The sequence below is a fragment of the Delphinapterus leucas genome, chromosome 1, assembly GCF_059928025.1.
Source record: "Delphinapterus leucas isolate spDelLeu-1000000601 "Yukka" chromosome 1, BTC_Dleu_Yukka2, whole genome shotgun sequence".
In the NCBI taxonomy this organism is placed as follows: domain Eukaryota; kingdom Metazoa; phylum Chordata; class Mammalia; order Artiodactyla; family Monodontidae; genus Delphinapterus; species Delphinapterus leucas.
The window spans coordinates 73,820,775-73,836,440 of NC_143129.1; the positions used below are offsets into that span (position 1 = coordinate 73,820,775).

At 46.5% G+C, this 15,666-nt stretch overlaps 1 protein-coding gene across 6 annotated transcripts; it reads left to right on the top strand.

Moving 5' to 3' along the window:
- Positions 1–4,436: 4,436 nt before the first annotated feature.
- DEDD (death effector domain containing) lies at positions 4,437–15,510 on the top strand. Of its 6 annotated transcripts, none has more exons than XM_030759571.2 (7): positions 4,437–4,561; positions 6,168–6,304; positions 8,448–8,551; positions 12,607–12,995; positions 13,199–13,306; positions 13,620–13,766; positions 14,310–15,510. In XM_030759571.2, the coding sequence occupies exons 4-7, from the start codon at positions 12,671–12,673 to the stop codon at positions 14,684–14,686; spliced, it is 957 nt and encodes a 318-aa protein (XP_030615431.1). In that variant the 5' UTR covers positions 4,437–4,561; positions 6,168–6,304; positions 8,448–8,551; positions 12,607–12,670; the 3' UTR covers positions 14,687–15,510. The 6 variants fall into 6 exon arrangements, with proteins under 6 accessions (XP_030615431.1, XP_089768702.1, XP_022414958.1 ...); XM_089912576.1 differs by lacking the exon at positions 8,448–8,551 and having other exon boundaries at positions 4,441–4,561; positions 6,272–6,304; positions 12,607–12,793; positions 12,923–12,995; XM_022559250.3 differs by having other exon boundaries at positions 4,447–4,561; positions 6,272–6,304.
- The last annotated feature ends 156 nt before the right edge of the window (positions 15,511–15,666 follow it).

Sequence of the window (15,666 nt, forward strand, 5' to 3'; positions counted from 1 at the left end):
ATGTGAAAGGTAGCTGAAGGATGTCAGTTTAATGATTCTAGTGAAGGAAGAGAGTGTATTGAGAAGCAGAAAAGAATGGGATTCAGAGTCCAGTTGGAGGGGCCCGTCTTTGAAAGCTGGAGGGATGTTATCTCAGCTGAGGCTCCAAGGAAGAGACAGGAACTGATATAAAGGAAGGGACATGAAAGGCGGAGGAACAGGAGAATCCTACATAGGGTTCTCAATCTTCTGAGAGTTTTCTCGAGTTTTTAGTTGAAGGAGAGGGTGGAAAAAGAACATCAGGCAAGAGATGAAGTTTTTGCTTTAACTGCAGAGATGATGTACAGTTTAAGCCAAAGGGGAACAGCTGCTTAGCTACAACTAACAAAAAATCTTAGTGTTTGAAATATTTTTTCTCAGTACTGGGCATGAGAGTGCCCGTCTCCTTGGTTTAGTTAGTATTTATCCCATTTCACCCCAGGAAATCTGCTCAGCTCTCTTTATTGGCATTATGATCTCTTCAGCACCTATTATATCTCAAGGCTTCATGTTTTTTGTTTGTCTGTCTTTTGTTTTGGCCACACAGCGTGGCATGTGGGATCTTAGTTCCCTGACCACGGATCAAACCTGTGCCCCCTGCAGTGGAAGCACGGAGTTCTAACCACTGGACTGCCAGGGAATTCCCAAAGGCTTCACGTTTTAAGAGTGAATTTCCAGGGCCCCCCAAACAGAAAACTTTCCTACAAATGCAGTCATGAATGGACTAACTTAGGAACAGCTGGCCAGGCAACTGTCCCAATGTCTGGAATTTGTAAAATTTAGTTAAGGTTTGGCCCCAGGGAAAAGGATTAGGTCCTTCCAGTCCTATAAAGGAAGAGGGATTACTTTGAAGGCCTAATGAAGAAAAATCCCAGTCCTTCCTTTAGCTTTCCATTCTGAGTGAAGAAGGTAATCTATCTTTTCCCCAGAGGCTGCAAAGAGCAGGTAGGACACCATACTATTAGAGAAGGGAGTCCTCAGCATGGACTCTCCTCTCTAATCCTCTAAATGGGGTTGGGTTAAGTTTAGGAGACGGGCTCATGGAAAGGAATTACTACCATGATGTCAAGATTGCTAAGTATCAAACCACTTCCGGATATGGGTAGGGAGAGAACATGATTCTATTTTAAGAAGTAGTGCCTGCATCTGCCTCTTTTGTGGGCTTATGTGGGTGGGGCACATCCCCCTTCCATATATCACAGCTAGCTACCTCTGTCCTGATGACTCGTCCACTAGGAAAAGTTAGGGAGTAATCTGTGAAGAAAATGAGAATATAGGGGAGGCTGTTTACAACAGAACAGAGTTCCAGTATGGGGTGGTGGTGAAGTGGGGGGTAGACATTTTTGGCTTTTTCTAATGGATATATCTTCCCTTCAACTGTGTAAAGTAGAGGTTGTTCATTCTTCTACTCCTGTAGGAAAGGGTGGCAGGGTATCATCCTTCTCTTTGCAATCCACTGCTACTTTCAGATGATTGTGCTCTCATCTTCTTGTAAAAACTCTTCCTTCTTTAAAGCCTATGCCATTTGGCTCTAGTACCCTTTATCCCTCATGCTTACTGAGAACTCCAGTGCCTATTAAATAACCTCTCTGTGCCAACTCTTCCTATCTGGGTGGTTTTAGGAAAATCTATGTGATCATTAGCTAGTTTTTGACCTTCTCAACTCCAACTTATACTCCTACTTTCTTTTTTGTTTTTAATTAATTAATTTATTTTATTATTTTTTATTTTTTGGCTGTGTCAGGTCTTCGTTGCGGCATACGGGATCTTTCATTGCAGTGCGCGTGGGCTTCTCTCTAGTTGCGGCATGCGCATTTTCTCTCTCTGTAGTTGTGGCGCACAGGCTCTGTAGTTTGCAGTATGAGGTTCTCTCTAGTTGAGGTGTGCAAGCTTAGCTGCCCCACAGCACGTGGGAATCTTAGTTCCCCGACTAGGGATCGAGCCCGTGTCCCCTGCGTTGGAAGGTGGATTCTTTACCACTGGACGACCAGGGAAGTCCCTATTCCTACTTTCAATTCCTTAACTTTACCATTTCTGGCAACACAAGTTTTTCTTTCTGGCAGCTTAAGGGCCATAGTAAAGAATGGGAGAGGAAGCATTCTTGACTGTGGAAATATTAGTGGTGCCAGAACTGGCTGGTGTTGATTTCAAGACCCACTGAAAGACTGGAACTGGCAACCATGATATATAAGGATGGAACAACATGGGGGTTGAATTCCACGTGATATTTGGTGATGGTTCAAGATCTGGATTTGACCTTTATGCCAAGTTCCCAGGAAACCTGAGTCTGGAGCTAGCTTTTAACCTTTCTTGTTAGCTGCCTTTCTGGGGACATCTGACACTTTTAATAACTTCCATCCTCTTGAAACACTCTCTTCCTTCTGATTCTGTGACAATTAGGATCCAGTGTTTTTCTTCCTCACTGGTTGTTCCTTTTCAAAGATTCTCCAAGGGCTCTCCTACTTGTGCCTTAAATGTTAGAATTCACCAAGGCACTCTTCTTAGCCCTCTGCTGTTCTCTGGGGAGCTTATCCAAATCTATGGCTTCAGCTACCACTGAAATGTTCATGATCCCGAAATTCTGGCCTATACATCATTGGAGTTTTTAAAAAGCAGCTTTCTATAAAAGTAATATATGTTATGTATACAGTAAAACAAATTCAGACAGTAAAGATGAATCTAAAACAAAAAGCATAAGTTTCATCCCTCCCAGGCCCACTCTTCATAGGTAATTTTTTAACGCTTGTGTAAATATGTAAGTATTCTTCTGCACTTGCTTTTTTTCCATTTAATATAATTTTCTCCCATGTGTTAGATTTGTACCTTCAACTGCCATTTGGACATCTCCATCTGGCTGTCCCACAGATATCTAAAACTCCTTCTCTTTCTTTGTAATTCTCCCTTATGCTATACCCTACTGCTAGCCTCTTTCTACCGTCAACACCGTGAAGAAATTGTCTTTACACATTGTGCCTTTCCAGTCACGCAATTTACCTCAATGTTGTTTCTACCCCCACTGTATCTCTGAAACAGCTTTCTCCAAAATTACTAAACGACTTACTTGTTGCAAAATCCAATGGACACATTTTAGTCCACATCTTACCTGATCTGTTATGTTTGACACTGACCAGCTTCCTTGATACTTCTCTCCTGGTTTCTTCTTTCCTTTCCTTCTCAATGTCATCTTTTCCTCTCTCTTCCCTTATGTCATCTCAAATTCCTCTTTCTAGGCCACCTTAGTCACTTCCATGGCTTCAACAACCTTCTATATTCACACGCTAGGGCGCGCCCTCCCGTCCCCCAAACTTTCCTTTTGGCTCCCAACCCACCTTATCTAATATTCTACTGTCTAATGGATATCCCACAGGCACCTAAAGCTCACTCTTCCCCCACCCCAAACAACAATGAAAATGGCATTATTCCCCAGGTGCCCAAGCCAGAACACTGGGAAATACCTTGGATTCCTCCCTCAGCCTCATACCCGTTTCCGATCAATTTTTCCCCATCTGCACTCCCCACTTCTAGAGGACAGGCCGCTGTAGTCTCTTACCAGGGTAAGAGCTTCCCAATTGTTCTTGCCTCTAACTTCACGCCCTCCAATTCATTCTCCTCACTGCAACCAGTGATCTTTCTAAAACGCAAATATATTTGTTCACACCTCTGCTAAGACTCTTCAAAACCTATTCATTACCCTTAAGATAAAATAAACTAATTTACAAGGCCTTGCGTAAACAGGCCCCTCCCAACCTCCGGGACTCATTTATTACTTCTCTTTTAACCAAACCAGGCTGCTGGCAGCTCCAGAAGGTACCTAGCCCCCCACCCTCAATTCCCAACAGTCCAGTATTCAGCTCAGGCGACACTTCCTTCAGGAAGTGGGTGCTCAAAAACCAAATGCTCAAAAAATGAAATCCGAGAGGGCATCTGAGAAGCACTTTCTGTTCCGGACCCAAGTTTACGGAACGTCCGGGTTACCAGGAAGCTCAGAGCAAAGGTCAAACCCAGATCATGAACCTTCCCCCAAGTTCGCGGGGCAATCCGACCCCCGTAATATTCCGCCCTTATGCGTCATGGCTGCCAGTCGCAGTCTTTCAATGGATCCTGAAGTCGACACCAGACAGCTCCGACCCCACCAACGTTTCCACACTCAAGAACGCAACCCTCTCTCATGCCTTACTACGGCCCTGAAGCCGTCCTGAAGAAAAACTTGCGTTGCCAGCTTGCCCCAAAGCAAGATGGCTGCCAATCTCTATTCTCCGCTACCGAAATGACGCTATCCACTTCCCGTTTAATGCCGCTGCCAGGCTGCCCTCAACTAGCATGGCTACTCCGGCTCATGCCTCACTATGGTCTCGAAGCCGCCACTAACCGGCCAGGTTCCGGGAGGCGCTGTTCAGGATGCAGCCACCCCCGCCCGCCTCTCCCCTCCCCCACGCCCGCGGCGGCGGCGGCGGCGGCTGGAGCCCGGATGCGGCGCCGTGAGACAGGCCCGGGAGAGCGGCGCGGATGGATCCAACATGGCGGCGCCGAGCCTGAGCCGAGAGTGAGGCGGCGGGGCGGCCGGAGTGGGGAGGGGGTGTCGAGCGGGACGGGGCGGGGCCGGGCGGGGCCGCAAAGGGCTTGGGGAAGGAAAGTGGAGGGGGAGGCGGTGGCGACGTCTAGCCTGAGAACCTGAAGAGAGGGAGGTGACGGGACGCTGCAAGGTGGGGGAGGGGAGCGGCCGAGGGGGCGTGCGGGGGAGGTGGCAACTGTGGGAGAGGGCAGGGTCGAGGTGGAGGAGTGGGGCAGGGGAGGGGCGTAAACAAGGGCCGAGGCTGGGCCAGGCTAGGGGTATTAGAGAGGCCGAGGTGGGGAGTGGGGCTGCGGTCCCGCCGGGCTGAGGGGGTAGGAACGGGAAGGAGGGGCCGAGGGTGTGAAGGGGAAGGGGGCTTGTGGCATGTGGTTGGAAGAAGGACTGGACTCTTGTAAGGGGTGTTGTGGAGAGGTGGGAAAAGGTGAAGATTGGATTTGAGACGTTTGGGGGGAGGTTCTGAAAGTGTTAAATTGGAGGTGGGAGGGGGAAGGGCCTAGGGGAGAATTTGGGTGGAAAAGGAGAGGACGGAGGTTTGGGGAATGGAGAGCGTGTCGGTGTGACGAGGTAATGGAGAAAGTGAGAGACTAGGAAGAAAGTTTGGGAGGAAGGGGAATGGGATGTGAGATAGGACAGTGTAGCTGCACGAGTGATAGAGGTTCAGGGGTTTCCCTTTCCCCTGTAGAAAGGAAGAGAGAGCAGAGTTAAGCAGCATCAGTTACAGCCAATTCTAATTGCCAGGCCTTTAGCTTTTACTAGGGTGGGAAGGGCAGAAGGGAATGGTCATGTGGATTTGGAGAATTGGGGTTGGATGAGGGTTCAACTGGATTTCCAAAAGCTGCCTAGCTTACTGCTCCCTTGTTTTTCCTGGTTATAAAAAGAAGAGAAAATGGGGAGCCTGGTATCGCTGGAGTGTGGAAGGAGTAAAGGACTTTTCTAGTTTTAAACAATTAGCAATGCCAGAATGGGGAAACAGCCATGCTATGTTGGAACGCTGTTTGCAGGGAACAGAAAACACAGGATGGTGTCTAGGCAGCCATGCTAATTAAATGAGTGCTTTCGTTTCCAGACCCTTCTTTTGCTGTTTAAGTGCTAGGAGCGGGGGTCAGTATTCATACATAAAAAATGTTCCCTGGTGAAATGTAGATGTTTGACTGGATGCTGCCTCAGTGGATATTTTGTTCTCACAGTGTGTGAGAATTTGGAGGATAGTTCTGGTCTCATAAGCGAAGTAATGGAAAGAAAGTGCCTTCTTTGGCTCTAACCACTTTCCTCCTAGTTCATCTCAAGATGAAAGTCAATGTTAATACTGTAACAAATTAGGTGGGCCTCATAAGGAATTGAGGAGTCAGGTGACGTGTCAGAGGATAATTGGTTTTCCCACAAGTTGTTGAATTTGGGACCTTTCTTGCCCTAAGCCACTGAGACTGGAAATTCTTGGAGTTGGTTTTGTGTTGTGAATTGGGTAGTAGAAGGTTAGGGAAGCCTGGGGTCTTTGATGGGAGTGAGTTCTCTCATTTAGCTCGGAGTGGATCATTTCAATTGAAATGGCTTTCGGCTTGTCTGTATATTTTTGCAGCTGAGATTGACCACCTCTTTGAGGTTTCAAAATAAAGCTTGAAAATTGACGCTTCCCCCTCTTATTTGTTTTTGCTTTGCTGCTGGCTTTGAACCTTGTGCTAGGAAGAGACCTGGGAAATTAAGTTTCTTGCAGAGGTAAGTCTGGAACTTTTTATTGTTTTCAAACAATGGAAGGGAATGGAAATGGCATGAAATGGAAATGGCATATTGGGAGTTGAGCTCAGTAATGGGGTAGCTGACAGGGAAAATGGGTTTTCAGTGGGTAAGATCTGTTGCAGTCGTTGTCCCTTTGGGTCACTGGAGATTGGTAGGAGGGAAAGAAGAACAGAAATTAGGTGTCTTAGGGCAAGACTCCAGCCTTGTTTTGTTATTATCTAGCCTTCGTGGTCAGCTCTGAGAGAAACATTTTTAAACATATGGAACTTTGTACTCTAGTACAGTGTCTACTAAATGTTGGCCTTGGAGGGTTGCTGAGGCACCTGCCCTGGGAAGGCTTTTCCTCTAGCTTACTCTTTATCCTAGTTGTTCTGGAATCTTCATTTTGAAAACACAGTTTGTAATTCTGACTTACAGATATTTGGTTACATTTTCTTGGTCCTACCAGCAAGAAAGCTCTTTATGTAGTCGTCTTAGTCATCTTTAAGGTTTTCCATGTCCTTTACATTTCAAGTTTCAAGACATCACTCTTTTTTAGATTTTCCACATGACTTTCCCTCTCACAGGGCTTCTGAGAGAGTCAAATACCTCTAGTTCTTTTGGGATGAAACTAGACTGTTGTTTTCATTTCGAGACATCACTCTTTTTATTTCTTCCACGTGACTTCTAAGGGCTTCTGAGAGAATCAAGTACCTCAAAAAATACAGATCTCATCCCTGGTTAGGATGAGACTAGACTTTGCATGGAAGTAGAAATCTAATAGATAATGATTAGTCAAGAGGAAGTCCTGTAGATACATATAGATTGTTTGTTGGCCCTTGGCTGGCTTGGACCTCCCAAAAGAAAGCGAACAACAAAAAACCCTGCAGCTCCAGGAAATGCAGCAATTCATCAGAATAAAGAATGAGTCTTGGGAACCTATTAAGGGTGATCCATACGTTAGGCTCTCAAATAGACCCAAATCAGCCAGCAGGATCAGGACTGTTGTTTACTGGAGTGTTTGTCTCTTGGTATCTGGCAATATTTCAGGCACCAAGATTCTGAAGTTCTTTCTAATCTTCAGTTTTAGAGGGGGTATATTCTCCTCACTGCCCTGATACTTTTCATCTAGGATCTCTGTATAATTTAAGCTGAGTTCCTTCGATTCACTGCCACAGAAAGCTGAGTATATTTTGGTTTAAGGGGAAGTTGGCCACGTTCTTTTAGTGCTGAAGTTAGATAGATTCTTGGAACCCCCATCTGGATTGCTGAGTGAGTGAACTCACCATCCTAGATGATAATTAAGTGGGGAGGGCTGCCTATTAGTCTGCATGCCAGCCTCCTGACATTTCTCCCAAGGACAAGCATGGCCTTGGGAAACTTCTGCCTCTTTTTGCTTCATTGCATAAGCAGTATAAGTCTGATCAGCAGCCTAACAAGGAAGGGTCTGCTTTTGGTCTAGTTTTGGGACTTTAAAGATGGCTGCAAGGTTTAAGTGCAGGATCCTTTCTGTCTGTCTTGCAGAGGATGGCATTTCTCTGATCTGTACAGAAATTTAGATTGAACTAGGTCAAATTAGACCTCCTGGGATGGGGCGGAAGGGAGTGTAGTCCTGTCACCTGCTGTTCACCTAAATGGCAACAGCAGGTGATAGAGAAGCCAAGGTTGGAGTGGGATGGAACTCCTTAGTTAAGTTAAATGAGTCTTTGTCTGACTGGCTTTTCTTCTGGAATATTGTTTGATGGGTTTGGGTTGGAGGGACCAAATTACTTCCTTTTCCAGATATAGGATGGAAGCGACATGCTGTCTCTCCTTTTGACCCTCCATCTAGAATAGGATTTCTCATCTTTAGCATTATTGACATTTTGGACCAGATAATTCTTTGTTGTAAGAGGCCGTCCTGTGCATTATAGGATGTTTAGCATCATCCATCGCATTTACTCACTGCACGCCAGTAGCACCCTCCCTTACCACCCTTCCAGTCATGACAATCTAAAATGACTCCAGACATTGCTGAATTCCCCTGGAGGGCAAAATCGCTCCTGGTTGAGAACCACTGACCTAGAAGCTCTGATAATTCCTGTCACTTTGATCCAGCCTAGGATCTACGACTTAAAGGTGGCTGTTTTTTCCTCAAATCTAGGGAGTTAACCCTCAGGATTGAGACCTATTGTAGAATTGCATCCATTGATACATAATTAGGACCACAGTGCTTTCCTGTATTCTGCTTCATTTTCCAGTGACCAGGTATGTGGGGACAATATTTCCTAATTTCCTGGGGTTTATAGTCAGGACACTTTGAATTAGGGAGCTCTGAAGCAGCCTGCTCTTCTGATTGGTTGAATGTGAAACCTGCCCATCTGTTTTTTATGGGATCCACATAATGAACAGCTGGCCAAGGGGAACAGGTGGGATAGGGAACAAGGAGAAGTTGTAGGGGCTCTAAGGAGACTCAGTTTTCTCATGTTACCTGCTATGAGCAAGAAGTTGTTTTCCTTCAGTCCCCTCTATTTGTAGCCAGTGACTGCAGCAGGTGAAACAAGAGAGGAAGAGACGAGGAAAACCAGTCAATAGTTGAATCGCTATTTTCCCTGTTGTTTCCCATGCTTTGGGTGGGACATCTGGGCTCTCATAACTAGATATGGGCTATATTTCCTGTCCACCTATCTGAACCCATGGTATGGGGCTAGGTGATTACAGGGTGGCCCTCCCTTTTTCTTTTCTTATTTGTTTATTTATTATTTTTGGCTGTGTTGGGTCTTCATTGCTGCGCACAGGCTTTCTTTAGTTGCGTCGGGCGGGGGCTGCTCGTTGTGGCAGTGCGCGGGCTTCTCACTGCAGCGGCTTCTCTTGTTGGGGAGCATGGGCTCTAGGCATGTGGGCTCAGTAGTTGTGGCTCGCGGGCTCTAGAGCGCAGGCTCAGTAGTTGAGGCGCACGGGCTTAGTTGCTCCGCAGCATGTGGGATCTTCCCGGACCAGGGCTCGAACCCGTGTCTCCTGCATTGGCAGGCAGATTCTTAACCACTGTGCCACCAGGGAAGCCCTCCCCTTTTCTTAAGGGTATGAGTCTCTCTGTGCTTCCGTTTCAGGATTAAAAGAGAGAACCAGGTCCTACTTGCTCTTCAATTTTTCTGAGTCCCCAACAGCTTGACTTTTCTGAAGTAGTTTATAATTTTATTCTCTTTCTAACCTAGCCTCAGTTTCTTGGAGTATAAAATGGACAGAACGGCCTGTCTCGCTGTTGAGTAGGGTGCTATGGTATGGGTGGTTTTGCAGTGTGGGGGAGGCTATAGCCAGTTAGAGTATATGCATGATACCTGAGTTGCGTGTACTTTTAATTGGGTCCTCTCACTCTTGGATTTTTGTGAGTTTTTTTCTTAATTGGTGTCGCTTGTGGTGATCTCTTGGAGATTCATTTCAGTTCAACAACAGGTTACTCCTACTATATGCCAGCCTCCATCTATTGCTAGGCACTAGACACATAAAGATGAATATGACCTAGGCCCTCTACATGAGTCGCTTAAGATCTAATAGGATAATAAATACACAAATAATTTTAGTACACTTCGATAAACGGTTTAAGGGAAATATGTACAGTGTTCCATAGGAGCACAGAAAAGGACTACTTATACCAGCATGGGGGTGTAGAGAATGAATTTGAAGATGGCATCTGAGCTGATTCTTAAAGGATGAGTAGGAGTTAACCATCTGAAAAAGGGTGGTAATGGGGGGTGTGGAAGAGAAGGGAGAGGGGCATTCAGGCAAGGAGAATAGTCTGAAGAAAGTTACAGAGAAATGAATTGTATGATGTATATGAACTATAAACAAACGGATAATGTTAGAGAATAAAAAGTGAGTTACGAGGTTGGCAAAGTAGGCAAGTCCTGATCTTGGAAGGTTTGGTGTGTTGGGTAAGGAGTTTAGAGTGTTCTTATTGGTAAGGAGGGGACTGTAGCGAGGTCTTAAGCCGAAAAGTGATGTGGTCAGTTGTGCGTTTTACATAATTCAGCTGGACTTGGGGGATTGATTTAGGCAGGTTAGGGTTGGTGGCTGCAACAGCCTTAGAGAGGCTGTTGCAGTAATCCAGGTGAGAGATTGCTGGGGCCTGAACCAGCATGGTAGAGGTGGAAGGGTGAGGCAGATTTAAGAAGTAGAAAGTAGCATCAACAGGAATTTATAATTGATTGGGTGATTGGAGGTTGTGGTCAGATGGTGGAGCAGTATTGGGTGGTACTGTCTGCCAGGGCAGTAAATAGTAGTGGCTAGAGAGGAGGTGAAAGTTGTTGGACTTGAGGATTGGTTATTTGCTGGGTCACTGATATTACCCAGGATGATGGAGGAAATTTGTGAATTAAATGCCAAAATATATAATAAATGTAGGACTGTGATTGGTCATTGACAGGGGATTGGTAAATGACAACTATGAGGAAAGGTTAGAAGGTGACATATCCAAACGGTGTGTGAACATCAGGAGAGTACAGGTGGCATAGGAGACTTATAACAATGCTCAACCTAGGAGCTTAGTGATGTTTATTGTTTTAAATCCATGAGTTTTGGTGGATATTTAATTAACTTTCTTAGCATTTATTCTCCTGGACTTGGTTTGATTGTTGGAAAAATGAGGTTAGGTTTGTGGAGGGATGAGTCTGGCTGCAGAGGCCAAGGATGCTTATCTCTTTGAAATCTCTTAACCATTTAGGTAAGTTTTACAGTGATTTCACATGCATCTTCTCATTGGATTCTTAACTCGAGGAGTAGTTTCTTTCATCCCTGTTTTGTAGATGGGGACAGTGAGACTTTGAAGTTAAGTGACTTAAGGTCACACTACACAGTTTGTTAATGACATAGGCAGAATTTTTTTTTTTTAAGTCCCATTTTTCTTTTTTCTCTTTAGTTATTTATGGCTGCGCTGGGTCTTCGTTGCTGCACATGGTCTTTTTCTCTAGTTGCGGCGAGCAGGGGCTACTGTTGTGGTGCGCAGAGTTCATTTTGGTGGCTTCTCTTGTTATGGAGCACGGGCTCTAGACGTGTGGGCTTCAGTAGTTGGAGCTCACAGGCTTAGTTGCTCCATGGCATGTGGGATCTTCCTGGACCAGGGATCGAACCCGTGTCCCTTGCATTGGCAGGCGGATTCTTAACCACTGTGCCACCAGGGAAGTCCTGAAATAGGCAGAATTAAAACTAGTTCTAGGGCTTCCCTGGTAGCGCAGTGGTTGAAAGTCTGCCTGCCAGTGCAGGGGACACAGGTTCAAGCCCTGGTCTGGGAAGATCCTACATGCCGCGGAGCAGCTAGGCCCGTGAGCCACAATTACTGAGCCTGTGCGTCTGGAGCCTGTGTTCTGCAACGGGAGAGGCCGCGATAGTGAGAAGCCTGCGCACCGTGATGAAGAGTGGCCCCCGCTTGCCGCAACTAGAGAAAGCCCTCGCACAGAAATGAAGACCCAACACAGCCTTAAATAAATAAAATTAAAAACAAAAACAAACAAACAAAAAAAACTAGTACTAACCCTAAAGGCTTTCAGTTTCCCTGTTGTCGGCCCCTAAGTTCACCTGATGCAGCTTCTATATTAGAATTTAGAGTGAATTCTCTACTTCTCCTCATTTCACCTACATTTAAGGGATGAATTGATTGGGGGTGCTGGCAGGGAGAGCACAAGGGACCAAAAGCAGTATTTTGGAGGCCAGAGGAACAATTGGGGTAATATTTAATAGAAAATTCTGCTGAATATGTAGCGCTAAAATTGCAGTTAACAAGTCTTACTTAGCAGAAGTTACTATCTATCTCCAGTAGGATATGGACTTAGGGCAGCATCTGTTGGATATACAGAGCTCTAGGCTGTATTCTTTTTTTTTTTTTTTTTTTTTGCTGTACGCGGGCCTCTCACCGCTGCGGCCTCTCCCGTTGTGGAGCACAGGCTCCGGACGCACAGGCTCAGCGGCCATGGCTCATGGGCCCAGCCGCTCCGCGGGCACGAACCCGCGTCCCCTGCATCGGCAGGCGGACTCCCAGCCACTGCGCCACCAGGGAAGCCCTAGGCTGTATTTTTTAATAAGTACTTTGTAGGGACTTGCCTGGCAGTCCAGCAGTTAAGACTCCGTGCTTCCAATGCAAGGGTCGGGGAACTAAGATCCCACATGCCGCGTGGTGCAGTCAAAAAAATAAATAAATACTTTGTAAAAGTTAATAAATGCTTATTAAGCGTTACACTGTGCCAGGCTTTGTGTTGGGCTCTGGGAATACAGGAATGGATGACTAATTCCTGACATTGAGTGGTTCACAGGTTCTTTCCTTTTCCTTATAGTATAGTGGGGATTGCAGCTGCTGAGCAGGGATTCTGGAAAGCGTTGTGCACCTGAGCCCCCAGCATGGCGGGCCTAAAGCGGAGGGCAAGCCAGGTGTGGCCCGAAGAGCATGGTGAGCAAGAGCATGGGCTGTATAGCCTGCATCGCATGTTTGACATCGTGGGCACCCACCTGACACACAGAGACGTACGAGTTCTTTCCTTCCTCTTTGTTGATGTCATTGATGACCACGAGCGTGGCCTCATCCGAAATGGACGTGACTTCTTATTGGCGCTGGAGCGCCAGGGCCGCTGTGATGAGAGTAACTTTCGCCAGGTGCTGCAGCTGCTGCGCATCATCACTCGCCATGACCTGCTGCCCTACGTCACCCTCAAGAGGAGACGGGCTGGTGAGGGTGCATTGGGGGCTGGGGACACTGGCATCAGGGAAGAGCTGTGGGCGGCCCTGTGTGAGCAGCATGGGAGTCCAAGCAGAAGGAGGCATTGACGCTGGGGAGTACTGAGGAGAATAAGTTATGAGGCCCATTGGAGGGTTGGACTAGGAGAAGGGAAGGGTGTATCTTTTCCTGAGTGAACCCCTCTCCCCCTACAGTGTGCCCTGATCTTGTAGACAAATATCTGGAAGAGACATCAATTCGCTATGTGACACCCAGAGCCCTCAGCGATCCAGAACCGAGGCCTCCCCACCCCCCTAAAACAGGTGAGACAATATTAACTCCCCCTAATTTCCATAATCAAGAAAGAGGACACTGGACCCATCTTTTCCCAGTTTTGCCAGCCTAAATGAAAGGACAGTGTCCCCCTCCCTGCCCATATCTGGCCCCCAAAAAATCAGATGAGGTGTTAATGCTTCATCTGGGTCCTGTAATTGTTCCCACATTGTGTCCACCTTTCAGGTCACATTATTGATACTGCTTTTAGTGCTAAGTCTAAATGATCCTTCCTCATTCCAAGTGAGCTGTTTGAATTTCTGCTTTTACCCTACTATGTCTCCCTTTTTACCCTCTGGTCAGTGCCTCCCCACTATCCTGTGGTGTGCTGCCCCACTTCGGGCCCTCAGATGTGTAGCAAGCGGCCAGCTCGAGGGAGAGCCACACTTGGGAGCCAGCGAAAACGCCGGAAGTCAGTGACACCAGATCCCAAGGAAAAGCAGACATGCGGTGAGGAAGTTCAAGGGTTCTAGAGGTAGAGTAGACTTGAAGGGAAGTACAAAGAACTGCTGGAATACTGGGCAGTTATTCTATTCAGTGTAAGGCTCAGTTTGATTGCTGTTGCAAAGTGAGATTGAATGGTATAGTCTCTGGGAGGAGAACTCCTCTACCTTTGTGGCAGAGTACATTTCAACTCTTTCTAGGTAATACTAGATGAAAGGGATGCCGTTATGACATCCTTATTGTAGGATGACCCAAGTCATGATAGAGTATTAAAATGAAATTCTGTGTCTGTTAATTAGGAAAATATCTCCTAGAATCAAGGTGCTACTTGTGAGTGATGGAAGTAATCTGACCTGGGCATGGCCCATTTAAGGGAACCTCTTGAGTTCAGGCAAGGATTTCAGAGGTACACAGAAAAGAACTAGTCCTGGGAAGAGGTAGAGAAGCTGTCAGGTGATGTTCCCAACTTTGCTACTCTGCTGTTCTATTCAACCTTTCAGACTTGGCTGTAAACTGCAACCTCTTCTGCATATCTTCTTTTCCCCACAGACATCAGACTGCGGGTTCGGGCTGAATACTGCCAGCATGAGACTGCTCTGCAGGGCAACGTCTTCTCTAACAAGCAGGACCCACTTGAGCGCCAGTTTGAGCGCTTTAACCAGGCCAACACCATCCTCAAGTCCCGGGACCTGGGCTCCATCATCTGTGACATCAAGTTCTCTGAGCTCACCTACCTCGATGCATTCTGGCGCGACTATATCAATGGCTCATTACTAGAGGCACTTAAAGGTGTCTTCATCACAGACTCCCTCAAGCAGGCTGTGGGCCACGAGGCCATCAAGCTGCTGGTGAATGTGGACGAGGAGGACTATGAGCTGGGCCGACAGAAACTCCTGAGGAACTTGATGCTGCAAGCATTGCCCTGACCTTTTTTCCCTTCTCACTTCTCGGGGGACTTCTCACCACCCACCTCTGGAGCTTACATACCGTTCTGGGGTTTGTCCTCTACCCTTCCAACCAATCACACCCCTGCCTTTTTTTTTTTTTTTTTTTAAAGGAAAAGACAAATGAAAAATGGAAGTGGTGTTCCCCACCCCTCCCTGCACCCATGTGCCTGGGCTTCCCTTTGTTTCCTTTTCCACCTACCCCCCTCATGTGTGTCTCTACAGCCACCTTGCCATTGAGCCATAAGACAAATGTATAGGGAGAAGCAAAGTCTATAGAACATAGTCTTTGTAAGGGATTGAAGTGATCACTGCTTTTGGGTGCATTGAGGGGTTATCAGTACTTCTGGCTTTATGAGGGCTCTTAAATTTTGTCTGAGAAACCAAAGGGCTGTCAGTAGGGAGCTGTGTGGAAGGTGGGACTCTGAAGTGTATTTTGGAAATTAATCACCACCCTCTCCCAAATTATAGAATTTTTAAAAAACAAAGAAGCTGTGGCCCTTTCCACTCTCTTCTGGCCCTTGGTGCTGCTCCTCTCTGCCTCGTTTCCTCCATTCCATGGCTTGAAACCTCGGCCTGGTGTGGCTCCTTCCTTTTCCCTCTTTGTCAAACCCTCTTCAAAGGAGTAATAGGTAAGCGGACTAGGTCAGCCTAGTCGCCCTCCCAACTGTGTTGTGTGTGTACACACATACACAGGGTGGATGGAGAAGAGGTTGCTGATTAAAATACACTCCCCCTAAAAAGGGGAAGGGGGAGTGTGACACTTCCTTTCCATGTTCAAGTGAAAATAAATAATGTACCCTGCAGCCCTTTTCCCCTTTGCTTTCTTCTGGCTTGGGCAAAGGGCATCATAGGTGAAAGTGAAATGATTCAATATCAATTCCTTTCTTCTTTTTCTTTCCCCATCCTCTATCCCCACTCCCACCCCAAGCTTGGGAGCATGGGGTTGGGACATGCACTGA